At 31.5% G+C, this 17,845-nt stretch overlaps 2 protein-coding genes across 2 annotated transcripts; one reads left to right on the top strand and one right to left on the bottom strand.

The window, feature by feature from the left end:
• Positions 1–1,818: 1,818 nt before the first annotated feature.
• On the top strand, positions 1,819–16,065 carry LOC135831920 (uncharacterized). Its single transcript, XM_065344780.1, has 4 exons — positions 1,819–2,052; positions 2,158–2,658; positions 2,726–2,914; positions 15,865–16,065. Exons 2-3 carry the CDS (start codon positions 2,209–2,211, stop codon positions 2,912–2,914), a joined length of 639 nt encoding a protein of 212 aa, XP_065200852.1. The 5' UTR covers positions 1,819–2,052; positions 2,158–2,208; the 3' UTR covers positions 15,865–16,065.
• On the bottom strand, positions 2,928–3,816 carry mRpS18C (mitochondrial ribosomal protein S18C). Its single transcript, XM_065344782.1, has 3 exons — positions 3,464–3,816; positions 3,184–3,391; positions 2,928–3,101 (listed from the first exon to the last, which is right to left on the bottom strand). The coding sequence occupies exons 1-3, from the start codon at positions 3,656–3,658 to the stop codon at positions 3,010–3,012; spliced, it is 495 nt and encodes a 164-aa protein (XP_065200854.1). The 5' UTR covers positions 3,659–3,816; the 3' UTR covers positions 2,928–3,009.
• Positions 16,066–17,845: the final 1,780 nt, after the last annotated feature.

The following is a 17,845-nucleotide window of genomic DNA, read 5'->3' as shown; positions in this document are numbered from 1 at the left end:
ATCTCTCCAGTCCAACAACCAATCATGTGCTATCATTATTATCATTCACTGTGTATTTTAGTAGAAAACTTTTTTAGGGGTACTCGATATTTCTGGGCACCCTGTACATGTACATACCTACCTACTTCATGAATGAAACATGATCATGCATTTTTCGATTAAATTACAAAAATTGGAAATGTCAGGATATAAGTAAGATCTTTTTTTTGATTTTTGAGAATGCGTTTTTCGATACTCAAAAGATGCGATCCGCATGTCCGCTGGTATTTAGGCTATATTTTTTTCGTAGTCTTCTGGTTTTGGTACCTATAATTACAGTCTAAGCCTTTAGAATTCGTTGGGTAATATTTCTTTACTAGCGGTACCGTTTTCTGAGCATAGGTAAGTAGGTACTAAAAAACAAGAATACTTGTGTGTTTTTTATTCAAAAATTACATTCTTAATTGATTTACTTCACTTTTAAACAATTTTTACAATTTTTGATTTACATGTATTTCACTGAAATAACTGTGAGAAGGAAAGGAATAGGTAAGCGATTGGTTTAATAATTTTTGAACAGTAAAATTTTGGTGGTTCAGAAACCCTATCACTCACTCACTCACTCACTCACTCACTCACTCACTCACTCAGGGACCAGGGTGGGAGTCCATGTCGATTGTTGAAAGTTTCTGCCTCCTATTATACAGGGTGCAAATAAGATGCAAAGAAATATCGAGTAGGTAGGTAGGTACCCCAAAGAAAGTTTTTTTTTTGTTTGAAAAATAGAGATGGATATTAAACTGGATCGGACACTTACATTTAAAATGTTGTACAGGAAAAAGTGAAGCAAAAAAATCAACCAATCCTGAATCGCGTAGACCACGTGTTTCTCCGGGGGTGAAGGCTCTGATTGGTCAGTTGCCTGGAGGTGAAAACTCTGATTGATCGAATTTCTCCGGAAGTGAAGAATTTTTGCTTCACAAGTTTCTTTCCGATCCTGTTTATATTTATATCTATTATCTATGAGGTTGACAACGTAAAATACTCAAAAATAGACGCATACGAGCGGTGGAATGTTATCACTTGACCTGGCCCAGCACCAGACTACCAGACACCAACAACACAACTAATGTGCTCAAACTAGCTGAAACCTATCATCAAATATGAATTATTACCAGGGTTGTACATGTTTAAAACAAAAATGTTTTAAACATGTTTAAAACACGTTTAAAACAACTGAAAAAAAACAGAACGATGTTTTAAACAAAAAAGGCCATTTAAAACCGTTTAAAACAGTGTTTTTTTTGTTTTAAACGTGTTTTTTTTCAATTCCAATTTCCTAAAAAAAACACGTTTTTTTTAATTTCTTATTGAAAAAAAGTGAAATTGAACAAACAGTATTTTTAGAGACAAATTTTGTGTTTTGATTCCAATTTTTCAATATTTCTTGAGTTGTATAGCTATTTTATGACGTCACATCTTAAAAATTGATGTCTGATGAACCCAAAACGAATGTATTTGTGTTTAAAACACATTTTAAACGTGTTTAAAACGCGTTTTAAACACATAGTTTTAAACAAGTAAAAAAAACTGTTTTAAAACAAAAAAAACGTTTTAAACAAAAAAAAACGTTTTTTTTGTTTTTTTTAAAAAAAACACGTTTTTGTACAACCCTGATTATTACCATTCTTTGATCACTTCACTACGACCAACCTCCGAAACACTCGACTCGACACAACAATTTTTTGGGGGACTCGATATTTTTGCGCACCCTGTATCATTTTGCCATTTTTGACTATGTGTTTATTTTAAAATTTTTCTTTTCTGAATTCTGACTCTGACTGTTCAGTTCACTAGGGTTCACAATTTTTTACGTTGACCAAATTTCCTACACTGCTCAGCCTCAGCGCCTCTCAGCGCTTGTCTCGTTCATAATCATAATCATTTCTCATTTTTCAATTTTCATTGGCCGCCGCGGTCGTGTAAAAATTTCAATCATTCAATTTCAATGATAGTTCGAAACCTATATACCTACACGTAATGATGATCTTTCTTTGATTTTCTATTTTTCAAGTAAGTATGTAGATGTACATATTCCATTCAACGATTAATTTTATTTATTACACTCGGTTATTCTCTGATTTTTACACCTTTATCTTATCTTTATGATACTCTCAGCTGTGTTACATCGATGAAAGATTACTGAAGAAAACAAACACGTACGTCGTTATGTCATCGAATACTGAAAACAAAATCCGAAAAACTTTGCTGACTCCTTGTCGACACGTTGGATTAAAAAGGAAATCAGTGGGAAATACTCCAAATACTTCGTTTGATCTGACTAATTCTCCGTCACCTTTACCGCATGTGCCGAATACTATAGTCAACAGTTCTTTAACTGATTCCGGTACCATTACCGTAACTCCAACTCGACATGGAATTGAAAAATCTGGTTCCCGTTCTCGGCCAGGAAAAAAATTGAAAGTATTGACGCATCTAGTTAATGATCCACAGACTCCTTCAACTTCAGAAACGATCGAAGAAGTTTCTAAAGTTCCCGACTACGAAGAAGATGAAGGAAATGATACTGATTCGCAAATTGAAAGAATTGAAAAAAGGATATCCGAGAAGAAATCTGAGATTGAGAAACTTGAGATGAATTCTAAAAACGTCAAGCAGGTAATTCGTGAGTTATTTCTTTTCGATTAGCTTGAGTTTTTGATGTAATATTCATTATGTTCATCAGCATAACCTGATCACTCTCAATTCCTTGATAATCAAATGGAGGCGAGCTTGTCAAACAGCTCTCAAAGATCTTTCGCATGAATATCAAAATCTAGATAAACAACTTACAATGTCGATTCTACTGAAGCAGCTTGGTATACCGTACGAATTGGTTCGATATTCGGAAACTGAACTGGATTTTCAAGATTGAGTAAGTCAATGTATTCAATTTCATCTACTATTTTATTTTTAAAAACGATACAAAGGTAGGCACTTATACATTAAACAAACACAAAACATTACAAATCAATGTCTGTGTGGTCTGAATGGATTATCGGGATCGTAGAGCATCGGGTCGTGTGCATATCGAGGATCTTTGAAATACGCCGGAAACAATCCTAAATACAACAGCGTAATAAACGAATTTAATACAGTGATGTTGACGTTTCTTCTTACAATTCTATGATCAAGATGATTTACCTGAATTTATAGATTTCTTTATTTCCTTTTCCAAACGTTCATGTTGCGCTTTACACAATCCGGTGATGTGTCGACCATATAGACGTCCTGTGAATCTTGATACGAATTGGGAGAGTAATCTTGTATTCTTGAAGTCTGGGGTGATTTTATGTTTGCATAAAACGCATAGTTCTTTTTCTTTGACGTATGGATTTTCCATTTCTTCCGGCTGTGAAACACATCGACTGATAATACGAGTTCTTTTCAACGTGTTGTTATTAATGAAAATCGTTCAACTTACCATATTTCTTCTTTCATAATGAATAATTGAACTATTGTCTGGCTTTAAATTATTGTAATCTAGTTGCTTCACATCTGAGGAGGAATATAATTTGGCAGAGTTTGAGAAGGTGCGTAGATCAGGCTTGCTTATGTTGAACTTTATCAGATGAAGCGTTAGTCCAAATCGTGAGCGTATTCCTGCAAATTGAAACATACTGTCTTTCGGTTTTCAACAAGAAACTGATCACTTTTACTGCTAGTTTTTATTCAATTATTCATTCCATTTTTTACTCAATTATTTTAACGAAGTGAATTTCTTTCGATTTTCGAGTGTTATCACATATCAAAATAATTATCAATCACATTTCCCAACCAGTGTTGCATTAGCGAAACTTCGAAAATCGCAAATATTTCTTGTGCAGGTTTCGCATTTGGGAATTTTATTTTACAGTGTGACCGTATCGTGTTTCAAAAAATGAGAACTTCTTTAGTTTTTTTTAGTTTTTTTTTTTTTAAATTTTAAAGCTTAATTATTTTAATTTTTAATTCAATTCACGTGCTTTATAAATTGAACAATTTGGATTTTGGTGTTGATTTGATTTGATTGTTGTATTCAGTATTGTATTTGTATTTGTTTTATTCCATGCTAGTGCTACTGCTGCATAAAAAAAACATAAAATATTAATATATATTATTTTCAATTGTGTCGAATTGACCGCTAATTGATTGCAAAAATAGCCCTTGTCCCCAATTGTTACCTACTTGTCAATTTGAAAAAAAAATTGGAAAGCTACTCTGCATGGTGTGGATGCATCAGTATAATAGTCCTTCAGATGTTTTTCTGAGACTTCGTAACAGGAACTACGAGTACCCAGATTGATGAAAAAAATTACTTTGAACACAGTATACCAAATTCATCAGGACTCAGGACTTTTCACTTTTCAGTGGTTTTTTGTGTTGCTTGTTTTTTTTTAAATTTTCATTATTTACAAGGGCTACTTTTGTAATCAAGTCGTAAATTCCATTTGGCACCTTTTATTACAAGTTTGAATCACGACTTTAGTTGAATTGTAGACTTTAAAACTTGAAAATATGAAAGAATTGGGAGTTAATTTTATGTTATGAGATTTCTTTAAAGTAGGTACTTACTATGTAGTTACATAGAAGTATTTCTAAACTGATGAAACTTTTGAAATCATTGACTTGTGATGAAAACTAAAACCTAAACCTAAAACTAAACAGCTTTATATTGAAAACTTTTGATGCAGAAGAAATCCTGGAAAATAAATTTCTGTGAAGTGATTTTCAAATTAAAACCTAAATTTTTAAAGTAGGTATTCAGAAAACTTAGAATTTTGGTGCGAAAAGTGAGTTGGTGTAAGTAACCTACATATTAGATAAAGGTGAGTAACAGCACCCAGATGATTATTCGGATGCGTTCGGATGTAATGTGTAGGTGCTAAAAAATCTTTTATGTACTATAATTTTCTACGAAAATTTCATCAAAATATTGTTCTCGAGATTGATAAACATTAATTGAACAGAATTTCACTAAATACCCATGTTTAATCCGGCTTATAAATCCAAAAATGAACGCTGTCTATTATTAAGTTTTTGCAATGAATCAGTTGGCTCTAATCTAATAGACATTCTTTATTTTCTTCCAAATTAAAGTAGGTATGGATTCATCAGATATTTAAAATTCTTACCTAATCCGATCACATAAAATTTACCACCAAAATATACGTTTTCGTTCATTCATTGTATCTCATTTTATGTTTTATTTTTAAATAGCATTATTCTATGAAACGTTTTGTTGAAATATAATTAGATAGGTACGTATGTACTTTATTGTTATGAAAGAACAATTTACTGCGCTAAAGTTTTATTTTTATCTGTTTTGAACGTGACGTCAAAGTTGCAGTGAAATGACATTGCAATTATCGTGAAGAAATTAGTTAATAGATTTATATGCATCATTTTCTATTGCATTCGTTTCTGAAACGAACACAACTATGAATTTGGACGTTACCTGTCCTCTAAAAAAATAGCCTTACAAAACCTTGTCTATTTTTTCGTATTGTATTCCTAATTAAGCACCTAAATTTGAATTTTGGAATGCTTACATTTTGTATGGTTGCCAATAATTTAGGAAAACTAATTTGTTGATGATGAAGTTGATTTTCATTTTCAATTTGTATTCAATAAAGTTGCCGTATTATTAGATAGATATTAAGTAATTTAATTCAAATTCAGGGCCCAGGGGCCACAGCTAAGTGTTGAATAAAATTATATCCCCGCAGATTGGCGAGCGCTTGAAATGCAGAGTTGATTGCAAAATCTAATCACTTTAAAAATTGCGATTATTTTATGTTTCAACAGTGTCAACTTGATACCAATTCCACCTTATAAGCCACGTAGCGCACGCATGTTTTCCCTAGTTTTTAATGATTAAAAGATTGGTTTTTGGAAGCCAGAGTGTAGAATTTGGGCTCAACACGTGTCCTCAGTCCTGGTTCAAGCCGTTAAAACTGCGAACGAATTTAACATCCCTCTTTTCGAACGTATTTTGGATTATGAAATTTTACTTGTTGATACTCATGCTTTCCTTTAATTCATAGAGAAAAGAATAAAAGACTAATGGAAGATTGCATTACCCCTAGTTTTTGCAAGAAATAGTTTTCGTAATAAAGTTTCACCTGCTCTGCTCTTTGATCAGCAAGTAGGTACTAGGTAGGTACCTGAATTGTAACTAACTTATTAGTGAGAATGCAGATACTTATCTATAAAATTGAACCAAAATTCGTATGAAGTGAAAATAAATTTTCAAATTAGGTTCTTTTTTAAAATTTGATTAAAGATAGGCACAAAACTCGTTTTCCTTTAATAACGTTTGTACATTAAATTAACGTGAAGCGAGATGTTAAAAAATGATATGTAATTTCTGTATCGCGCATTCACACCTGGATTTTATTGTTGACCTCTTGTTTTTCATTATAGGCCGATGCATTACCTATACATTTTCTGTTGGGTGTCTTTCTGTATTAGGTATATATGTATATATGTACGTTATTTCACGAAGGTCGAAAAGGTGTGTGTATGTTGAGTGATAATCATTACAAAGGCAGTGCTTACCAGTTGTGCTTTTCAATACACTTTAGACGCTTTTTTTTTGGCTTTGCTGAACTTACATTTTACCAAAAGTTCTCGAACACATTGGAGAGAAAAAACCGTCGCAATTTTCCGAATTTTGTGGTGAATTCTGATTTCCCATCAAAGGCTATGTCATTTGGTCATGTCGCCATACCAGGTTTCTCTATCGCTGTGTGTGTAGTGCACGAGGTTTGTTATTTTTAATGAATTTTTCGTCCTTCGTCGAATTAATTAATGTACGATAATAGGTGTAAAGTCGAGAGGCACCCGATGAAGTCATTAGAACGCGTGAAATTGTATATCGATTAGGAATATGGCGACTTTGATGTCGTCGTATTGATTTATTGAACTCGAAGGTACGACTTTTTCAAAATAATCGATTTTGTTCAATTTTTATCATTCTTGCTGCGCGTGGTTGGCAACAATGTTTACTACATTTGTATGACGTTGGAAACGCGAGCCAGCCGGTAACTGCGAGAATGAGTCATGAAAACACGCGCGAATGAATGTATCAAATAGCGCGCTGTCTGCAGTCAATTGCAGTCCATCTGTGTCTGGAACTTACTGATCGGCTCGCGCTCACCTGACATATGCCTCGTGCTTTTGATATGTGAAAATTTTATCTTTTTAAAATTGTGCGCAAATTTTCATTTCTATCGTCGATATTGAAGTTATTTCGCTGTATGTATGTAATGTTAGTGATTCGGTACAGAACTCGTTTCCGAAATCAAGCAACAGCTCGGTCATGATTTATATATAGAAAGTTCAGACGGTAAGATGATTCTTTTTTCATCGCGTCTAATCATCTCCCGATCACCTGAAGATTTCGCACAATCGAGCTTGATAGTTGAATTGCACAAAAAAATGCCTAATACCTTTTCATATTTCACCATCGGTTTTCTTGTGGACGTGCAAATTAATGTACCTAGCTAGCTACTTATTGATCATTTTTAATTTCAACTCCTCCTCTTTTCTTAGGTACATGATTTTGTTTCGTAAAAATTGCATAACAGAATTATTTTTTCTATTAAGTGGCCCTTGTTTTAGATCGAAGCTCAAGTGTTCCATATCATATTCAAAAAAGCATATTTTCCATCCAAATATTATTTCAATTTCAATTACCAAAAAACAGATAAAAATGATAGTGTGCTGTACACACACACTCCATAAAAGCTCGATTTTTCATCATTTGAATCTACTAGATTAATTAGGCAACTTTCATTTGCACTGCGTGATTATTGTGAATAAATGTGGCAATTTAAAAAATTATCCTTTGTCTAAAATTATAAAATTACTTAATGTACTTTGGCGTGACCAAAATCAACTCCAACTAGAATTTGTTTGCGTGTATTTTCAATGAAGAACCGACGTTGCAAATTAACGATTTTCTTTAGAAACTTCAAGGATTAAAATCATTGTTAGAAAACATACTTTCATTTTAATCTTGGCATGTGAAATGTGAAAAACATTTTTGGAAGTAATCGAAAATTCAATCGTATGATATGTGAAAAAAATATCCAAATATTCGCCACGTGTTCTTGTTCTGTCGCGATAGGAAAAAAAATAGAGAATTAAAATTTGATTTATTAAGCATTTTTCATTTAGGTGACTAATTTCGTGAGACTGAAATTTTTTGGATTAAGAAATTTGTTGAAACAACCAGTCAAGTTTCATGTTTTTATTTCAAATGCTGAATGTTGAACAACTCTCCTTTTTTCAGTCGAGTAAGAAACAAGTAGCCTTTAAGGAAGTATACTAATTATTTTTCTATAGGTATACTTACATCAGGTACCAGATGAGTACCTGTGTAGCTGTTAATACGCAAATATTTACCTGCATATGAAATATGAATAAAAAATGAATTCGATGATCATTGAAAAGAAAATTTGTCTTGTAGAGGTATTGATATTTACTTTTAATTTGCTTTGAGAATTTAATATTACCTTCTATAATTGATTTTTTATTGTACTGAGTTGAGTATTGTTGCCGTCAAAAATGATATGTACCTACATACCTACTTACTCGTATACATTCTTATATGCTTCGATATCAAAATTATATAAGAATATTTTATATTATTTTCATTCAAAGAATGTGGAAAAAATGAAGGTACCTAAATGTGAAACGAGCTGTAAATGAGAAAAATAATTGCATCGCGGTAATTGTCTTAGGTGTAATTGAATGATTTTTAATTCATACGAATGAATATTATTATTTTCTTAATGGGATACACGAATTGAAATTTGCAAATTGCTTAATTTGAAAACTTATATATTCGTAGTTAGCTGTTTAAAACTGAATTTGTAAACAATACTTCCGGTTCCGGTCTTTGAATGTTGAAGTTATGCATAGGTACTTTTTAATGCTAAGAAGAAGGGAGGTAATAATTAGACGACGAGTCTTGGTACTTTTACTTTATAATAATTTGGAATATTTGGATGCTGGGATTTCCTTTCGCCTAAGAACAGCCAATTGTTGATTCAAGTATAAGTAGTTTTTGAGATGTAAGCAGTGTTGTCAGTTTAAACGTCGAGAAAAAAACAGTCAGTGTTTAAAACAAAATTCTGTTTAAAATGTTTTTTTTGTTTTAAACAAGTTTTTTTTTCAACTCCAATTTCCTAAAAAAAAATTTTTCGTTGAAAAAGTAGTGAAATTGAAGAAACTGAATTTTTAGATTTTCATTCTTCTTCCTATACTTTTTTTCAAAGGCAAATTTTGTGTTTTGATTTCAATATTTCTTGAATCTTATAGCTATTTTATGACGTCGCATCTTAAAAGTTGATGACTGGATAACGTATATTTGAAAAACTGAATCCAAAACAAATAAATTTGTGTTAAAAACGTGTTTAAAACCATTTTAAACATGTTTAAAACACATGAGGATCCAGCTGTTTAAAACCCTGTTTTAAACAAAAAAAACGTTTGTTTTGTCTTTAAAAAAAAAAAAAAAAAAAACGTTTTTTTTCAACACTGGATGTAAGTTAATGAGTGTTTGCTTGTTAATTATGTCATTCTACGTGGTTCGTTTTGATAGAATAAAAAACTTCGTACAAATTTTTCATGCCTTGAATCTCGTTTCCCGATTTTTAGATGTATAAATTTTGGCATTTTTGAGCTGAAAAATTCATTTTGAAAACTCACCCATTTTCCTTCCCTCTTTGGCATATTTTTCTCTAATTTTTTTTACTCATAATTTTCTATAGTTCTGAAACTTTTTTCTCAATTTATTGCTAATTCCAACTACATATTTTGTTGGAATTTACTAAAATAGGTTTATAAGTACATATTACATTGCAATTTTGTTTTGAGGGTTCTACACCTATTGATTCACTTTTTCCCTCTGTGAATTCAATCTTCGATTTCAGCCGGTTCATTATAGATATCTCCCTAGGCACTCAAATTCAAGATTCAAATGAGTTTGGATTCGTTTTTTCAAGTTAATTTTTATTTGAAAAAAGAAAAAATAACCTTTCGTCTTGTCACCTAGTTGCTGGGTTTGTGAAATTCATTTGGCAATTTTTAGAAAGAAATGATGCGTTTAATTTTGACTAAAAGAATGTAAAAGGTTTCTTTATTGATTTTCTATTCTTTTTAAAGCCATTAAATACACATTTCATGTATGAGCGATGTTTCTGTCACGGCGCAGGTTGTAACACATTCGTAGTCTGAGAAATGAAATAGGTACTTCGCATCATCGAGTTATATGTACATCTTGTTGTCAAAGATCTTCTTTTCTGATCGAATATTTGTAAAAGAAATATTTTTGATGAGATTTTTGGATATTTTCACAAAAGTTTAAATGGTTTAAATTTCTTAATTACTTACCCAATTGAAATCAATTACATACCTTTGAAAAATTATATGTGTGGGGTACTGTAATATTCAACTAATATAAACATACCTACCTACAGCTACACCTATACCTATAACGATCAAATGATAGAGCTTTTTTAAAAAAAATTTTAATGCTCGTATACATTATAGAAGTCGAATAGTATAGTTGTTCGTATATTTCTGGACTTGGAAAGGCAGACGTCCCATGGAATGTGGCCAAATTATTTATTTTAACATCATTATTAATTCTATATGTATGTTACTGGGGTACCTAATAAGAAAACCACCGACGCTGTTAAAAATAAAATATGGCACCGTCAAACGCTCTTCATTATGATATACCTAAGAGGTACATACAAGTCATTTTTTTTTCAGCTTATAATATTCTCTTCTATTTGTGGTAACATCACAGTACCGATTCATTTTCACTGTGTTCAACGTGCTAAACTAACCCTATGCAGTAGGAATTAGGAAAGCGGAAAACTTTAATTCAGTGCTACTCCATATGCTGAAGTCGAATGCATTATTACTCTTATCTGCATAATTTGATGAAATTTTGAGTGCATTTTCTGCATGTTTTTTCTCCTCCTAAATGTGAAGCTACAAGTTGCTTATGTTATGTATTGGGGAAAAAAACCTAGATGTAAATTTGATGTGATAAGTATTGGTTCAATCCTTTTTTTCTTCACCTAAAATTTTAAAAATGTCCGCACAAATTTTACCCGTGCGCTTAAAAATGTTTGATGAAGGCTTACATCTACATGTGTAAAATTTTATAACACAGATTTTATTCTATCTCATTCGTACTTTTGGTTAATTTATATTCTACGTCCTTGAAATTTTCAGCAGAATGAAACGGTGTCGCAGTGACCCTGTGGCAGAGTGCCAAAGCAGTAGGGAAGAAAAGCCACATTTTTTCAGGGTTAGGTACATTTGTAATGCTTTGAAACTGTTCTATTTAAAACTGGTTCAAACGAACCCGTTATTAAACATTTATTTTGAAGAAAAATCATGGAATTTCTTCAAAAAAAAATCCCAAAATTTGAAATTATGTATTTAAAAATCTTAACTTCGAAGAAAAGTGTTTAAATTTTTGAAAAAATTGTTAGAGAAAAGTGAAAATCAGAACATCGTTTTCACTGAATTACCTATTTCCAGAAAATTATTTCTGGCCTTTTTTTTTCAAGAAAGTGACATAGGTACTTTCTATTTTACATTTTTTATAAATGGTTGTTGTTGAACTTTCATTTTAAAAAGATAAGTGCAAGCAACCTTAACGATCATTGATCACAAGATGATGGCTCGCTCGCTCTCTCTCTTATCTACATATTCCTATTTCCTACTGAGCACAAAGTCAGACAAAAAGTGGTAACTTTCAACGACAGAAATTCATCGTTCTCCCGCATCTCATCTTCCTTCTCATTAAAACGGCGTGTTAATTCTTCACCGTAGCGTGATAATATCCCCCCCCCCCCGAAAGTTCCGAATACATAAGGTACTCTTTTATATTGTAAATTTAAGAAATTGTACAATATCACACCCATATTTGAGTCATAAAGGGTGGAAAGAAATTCTTGGAACTTTTGCAAAGTTTACGTTTACAATTTTTCAAATTTTATAAAAAATAATTATAATATTGTCATTTTTTAAACACGTAATCATAATTTTTTGATAGTTTTGAAGAATAACCGCTTTTTTGGTAAATTATTTCATCGAAACTCGAATTCTTCCATTTGCCATACAGCAGTTCAGAACCTACTTAACTTTCCATCTAAAGTTTTACCGACTTTTTATATCTATCCATGTTCCAATATGCAATCAATACCTACGATACACTTTTACTTATTTCGTGACTAAAAGTAAACTCGTACTTTTAAAATTATTATTTCGTCGTAAATTTCGGTACCTATAGTCGTTTCGTATTTCGCGCAATTGGTGTAATTCAAATTAGTAGATAGTTTTTACATCTTGAAATAATGAATATCGTTCAGCAACGTGCATATTATAGGGAAACGTAAAAGAACCACACCCGTGTGACGTAAATGAAACAATACGAAAACCAACACTTTTTTATTTATATTCATAAATGTCGCCAAAAAATTAACAATGAATATAATTAATTAATTGGTTTAATTATATCAGGCGCGCGATGAATTGTGAATTGAGAACGCTCGGTAAACAACTAGATATTGCATTTTATGATTAAATGATGAAAGTCCTAATTCATTTACTAGTACATCTTTAATTATCTTTTTTTTCCTTTCGAATTTCATTTTCCTATTTTTGTTCATTTTGTTGAATTGATGCAGGCGTACCTATTATTACTTTTCACGTAATTGAAAACATAGTGGCGAATGACTTACTTTTTTTTTGCATAATTTTTATTTTTATGTCAAAACAATCGTCGTTTATTTTCAAAATACGCGAGAATTATGCTTCATATTTTGAGAATATCAAAATGCAGTATGTAGGTTAAAGAATACCAACCTTTCATAAGTACTAGAACTGGAGAGGAATGAAAATTGGAACGGGGGATTAACTTACGTAGGTAATACGTAATAGACAATTCGTAGAAATGATAGGCATGCATGTGTTAACTACGAAAGGAAATGTTTATCATTCAAAAGTGTTTTTATTAAATCGTAAAAGAAATCAAATTCGTTGAATTTTAATTCACTCTCATTATACTTACGTATGTACATCGAACATTCCATTTTCATGTACAAAAATAACTTATCGTACATTGCAATTTATATGTATTTTGTATTTTTCTTATGTACTTTATTAACATTTATCAGATGCGTGTACCTACTATATAGTGACATAATAATAAAACGTTTTGTTCTCTATTAAGTATCGGCAATCATTCGAAAAATACTCTTCTTGTTTTAATGAACGTTCAACAAATTAGTCAACATTCTAGTAATTAGAAAATAAACTGCGATTTTGTATTTTGCAGTTCGCGAAATAATCATCGTCATTAATAAAATGTTGTGTCTGATGAAATTCGACAATTCCGCGCGGTTGAATTTAAATTATTTGAACTTTTGGTACTTCATTTGAACATTAGACAGTGTTAGCTCTTCGCTGAACAGAATGGTAATAAATGTCAACTAGCAACTGGGTACTCTTACACACGTCTAGCATACCTACTTTAAATTTCGATTCAAATAGATCCAATGCAAAAAGGAAACTATTTTCCCTGAACAAGGGGGTTTGTGAGGGTGGACTGCCGTTTATACTTTGATAGGAATAAAATTTGGATGTCGGGAGTGCGAAAAACGATGAGAGTTTCAGACTAGGGACTTGAACCCTCATTATCTGAATAAAGTTTCAAGTTAACCAAGTTATCCGCAACATTTTTCAAAAAATATCTAAAAAATTGTATTACTTTTTAATAAAAGTGGTTTTAACAAAAAAATATCATAACTATTCACGATTTTTCACTCTTGGCCTTTGTTTCAAAGTTAGAAAGTTACATAAGAATATCTACTCTTATATTTTGTCTAGTTGAAGGGGGAATGAAAAACATAATTTCTCACAATGTAATTTTCTTCTACTTATACCTACCAATTATTATGTACGATTTTTCATCTCCTTCCTGCCACTTCCATCTTTAGGACCATCTAAAGTACACCTACACCTGCCTATAAGATGATGGAAATTCTATTTTTTAAATCCTAAAAAAGAAAGGAAATGTGAGAAATTTTTGTCGATCGTTTTTAAGTAATACTCGTAGGTACATAAAAACGTTTGTTAAACAAAAATTTAAAAAAAAAATATTTTGTGAAAAATAATTTTTTTTAAGGTGAAGTACCTACCACTCGCGGATATCTTACCCAGTTATGGATCTTCGTTTATTGTGAAAAATGAAAATACGAAGTGATATCTTTTTTTGTGACATCCGTACAGCACAAAAACGACAAGTTCAACAAAAAAAAGTTTTTTGGCCGCGGAAAAAATAATAATTGATAATTGTGTGAAAAATTATGGGTAAAAATTTTGATGCGCAATTTCAAAAATTCAAAAAAAATTTAAAATGTGCTATTTTTTCTGAAAAAGTGATTCAATGGGATGTCGAGCAGTGCCTTCTTTGAAAATTTCAATGTTTCATGAATGCATATCAAACCCAGGCTATAACTTATTGTTTGATGATGTGCAATGATAATCATTCGCATTTGATTGGAATTTCGTGAATTTATTTTTGATCTACAAGCGGGCCTAAAATTTTTGATCCGCAACCGGGCCCTTAAATTTTCGATCTGCAAGCGGTAGGTACTCATTTTTTTCATTGAATTTTTAGCTACTCTCTCAAATTCCGAATAAAATGCAATACATATGTAAGAATATAAAAATCGGTGAAGCTAAATGTAAGTTTGGACAAATATAACCTTGAGTTTGAGAAATTTCAAAAAAATTGCTATTAACATGCATCCTTTATTTATAAGGGTCCGCTTGTGGATCGGAAATTTTTGATCCACAATTGGTACTTTTTGGGTCTCAGATTTTTTTCTCTGTAACTTTTTATCCGTGAAACATTGAAATTTTTCCCAGTGATAGGTTGTTATGGAAGCTATGTACCTTCTGTCGATGTATGAGTACGATTTTACAATTGGGTGAAAAAACAGCCCCCAGACTCCAGTTTCGAACGAAAAAAAAAAAATTTTCCCAATATTTTGTGAAGGAAGGTTCCCTTTACAAGCACAGATGATAAAATTTTAAAAATGTTGAAATTTACGCCCTACAGAATTTTTTAAAAAAGGTGATCCAAAACTGGTACTTTATACCTTATGTTCCTAGATTTTTTAAAATTCGAAATTGGAAAATTTTCAATGTACGAGTATGTAATGTACATAAGAGTATTCACTCCTGAGAGAAGTAATAGTGTATTTTTTAGTGAAAAAAAATGCCCACTAGAACAATTTCCATCAGAAAATTTTCAAACTTTCGCTCTCAGTTTTTGGAAATTCAATTTCATTTGGATGAGGGCGGAGAAGGGCTCTTAATATTTTATCATGACCTCTTTTGGGCGTTTCACACCTTCTTTTCATTTCTGGTTTCTCGCCGTCTATCGCGAAGAAATTTTCCAAGTTTCAAAGTCTTTTTCATATCATATCTCTTCGTGTGATGTACCCGTAAGTATTTCGACTGGATATCCTATACAATCTATGAATTTTTCATTTGAATGAAAAACATAGTTGGGTCCTATACAGGGCTTGAACTTGAGACAATTTTTTTTTTCAGCCTGAAAATGGACATTCAATATTCTCCGTGTACATTATATGCAGCTACAGCCACGTAGCCAATAAGTTGTTTGACTCAATTACTTGTTTTTTCTTTTATTTTTAATTTGCCCCTCATAAGTTATTTATACCCTATGGATGAGAATTATTTGATTTTTAATTAAAAGTTGACCATTATGTTTTGTTGCAGATTGATCGGAGAAAGAGGATGGATTCGTATTGAATGGATACGCGCGCTTAATACGAGTAACACGAAAGCTTAAAATGTTGATATAGCGAAGTCTGTTTTTATCAGTTTGTTTTAACGTAATAAAACGCATATGTCGTGTTACACGGGACATTTTTACTTTAAAATTTGTATTTAATTATTAAAACATTTTAGTTAATTGTATTCTCGTTCTAGTTGTCGGGCCTTCTCGATATCTCAACATTTTCAAATAATTTTCGTTCATGTACGGTTTTCCATCTTTATCCGTTTTCGTAATTTGCGTAAATAGGAGAAAAATTACGGTGTCGTACGAATTTGTTGATTTAACGTTCGCGGTGTGCAAAGAAAAATCTCCATTTAATTCAAGCCGTTGAATTATGAATTTGAAAAATGAAGAAACATCGTTTCTTATCAGCAGTAACCGCAAGTGAACAAGACAGGAATGGTGGAAAATATGTTGATATGGCACGTGGTAGTTCATGCCCGATTTCGATGCGTTGCCCTCGTTTTGGTGGCAAGTCATCAAAATTTTGTTATGAGTGATCATAGAAAAAATTTTTTCCGATGGCTTCTATCAGTATTATTTTGCTGCTGGAATTCTTCAAATTCGTTTACTGATAATATTGGTGAGTTTTTTCTTTGTTTTTTGAAATTTTTTTACTGATAGGTACGCTATAATGTTGAATTAGGTCTACCTATTTATATTTATTTATGTATTATTGTTAGTATTCGATTGATCGAGGTACCTTGTTCAACGTGATCTAGTCGTTTATCTTGAAGTGAACTCAGTAAAATCCAAAATCCATTTTCAAAAACTACCACCCCAGCAGATTCTAGTGGATTTTAAATCTGCCAAAATCAAAATTCTCTAGAATCTGCCAAAATCCGTGTAAAAAAAAACATACTTATTCAAACACGTTTACAAAAAGAACAATGCATTAAAGACTCACTGAAAAAAATAAAAACTTGAAGGAAAACAGATAAAAACAATAATTTCTGATCATTAATTAAATAAAATCGCTATAACTCGTAGTTTTATAAGATCTTTCCAGGCTAATATTTTGTTATTTTATTTTTGCAATCATGATTCATAAATTAGGTAACTTCGCTGAAGTTCTTGCATTGGCTTTTTTTGTTTTTTACCATAGGTGATTAAAATATTGGTTAAAAAATTTATGTATAAAAAATAATTATATTTTTGCAAAAACAGTAGCATTTTTGAAGATGATTTCATGAGAGTAAATATTATTTAAGTGGGAAGAGTGATCGTTTTTTCATCATTATCTTGATGTCTAGACGTAAGCCCCAAACCTATCTATCCCCCATTCAAGTTTCGAAAACACCTATTAGAACTACCTATAAAACGGTCATCCTTAGTAGGTATCCTCTTTGTACCTCAATACCTATACCTGATACCTGTCTATTGAATTCAAGTGACCTCTCGTACTCGTGGACGACGTAAACTTCGTTAATTTGTTTTCAGCAACGTACTTCGTTAAAAGCAAGGTTACAATTTTTGCTTTATAAATGAATTATCAATAGTAGGTATATTTGACATAAGCGATATTTATTTTGTAATTGGTCAATTTGTGAAGCAAAATTGTTAATTATGTTATCCAGTTCTAATTTTCAAACTTTTGTGTGTTTCATTGAATTGTAAGAAGTCGAGTCGTACTTATTACTTCAAATTCAAAACATCTAAAAAAAAAATCCTCTTCTGGATAAAACATTTCCTAACGTAACCATGACTTCAATGTTATTATACGAAATTCTCGCTTCTAACAGGGTAAACCAACGTTATTGATAACTAGGTATTTTAACGCAAAAGGATTTTTTCTGACGTGTTTTGGTTATATTATACGACATATACGCAATAATTTTCAAATTCTACATATAAATACAATGGCAATTATGTATTTCTGGCTTAAAATTATGGGTAGGTATCTAAAGCTCAAGCGATGCG

The sequence above is a fragment of the Planococcus citri genome, chromosome 1 (assembly GCF_950023065.1).
Source record: "Planococcus citri chromosome 1, ihPlaCitr1.1, whole genome shotgun sequence".
Taxonomy (NCBI): Eukaryota; Metazoa; Arthropoda; class Insecta; order Hemiptera; family Pseudococcidae; genus Planococcus; species Planococcus citri.
This window is presented reverse-complemented; position numbering and strand designations above follow the sequence as displayed.

Excerpts from the sequence above, each read along its gene's own strand:
- LOC135831920 (XM_065344780.1), top strand. The coding sequence starts at position 2,209 with ATGTCATCGAATACTGAAAACAAAATCCGAAAAACTTTGCTGACTCCT. Across the intron at positions 2,659-2,725 it reads ATTCTAAAAACGTCAAGCAG|CATAACCTGATCACTCTCAA; the intron begins GTAATTCGTGAG and ends TATGTTCATCAG.
- mRpS18C (XM_065344782.1), bottom strand. The coding sequence starts at position 3,658 with ATGTTTCAATTTGCAGGAATACGCTCACGATTTGGACTAACGCTTCAT. Across the intron at positions 3,392-3,463 it reads ATTATGAAAGAAGAAATATG|CCGGAAGAAATGGAAAATCC; the intron begins GTAAGTTGAACG and ends TGTGTTTCACAG. Across the intron at positions 3,102-3,183 it reads AAAGAAATCTATAAATTCAG|GATTGTTTCCGGCGTATTTC; the intron begins GTAAATCATCTT and ends TGTTGTATTTAG.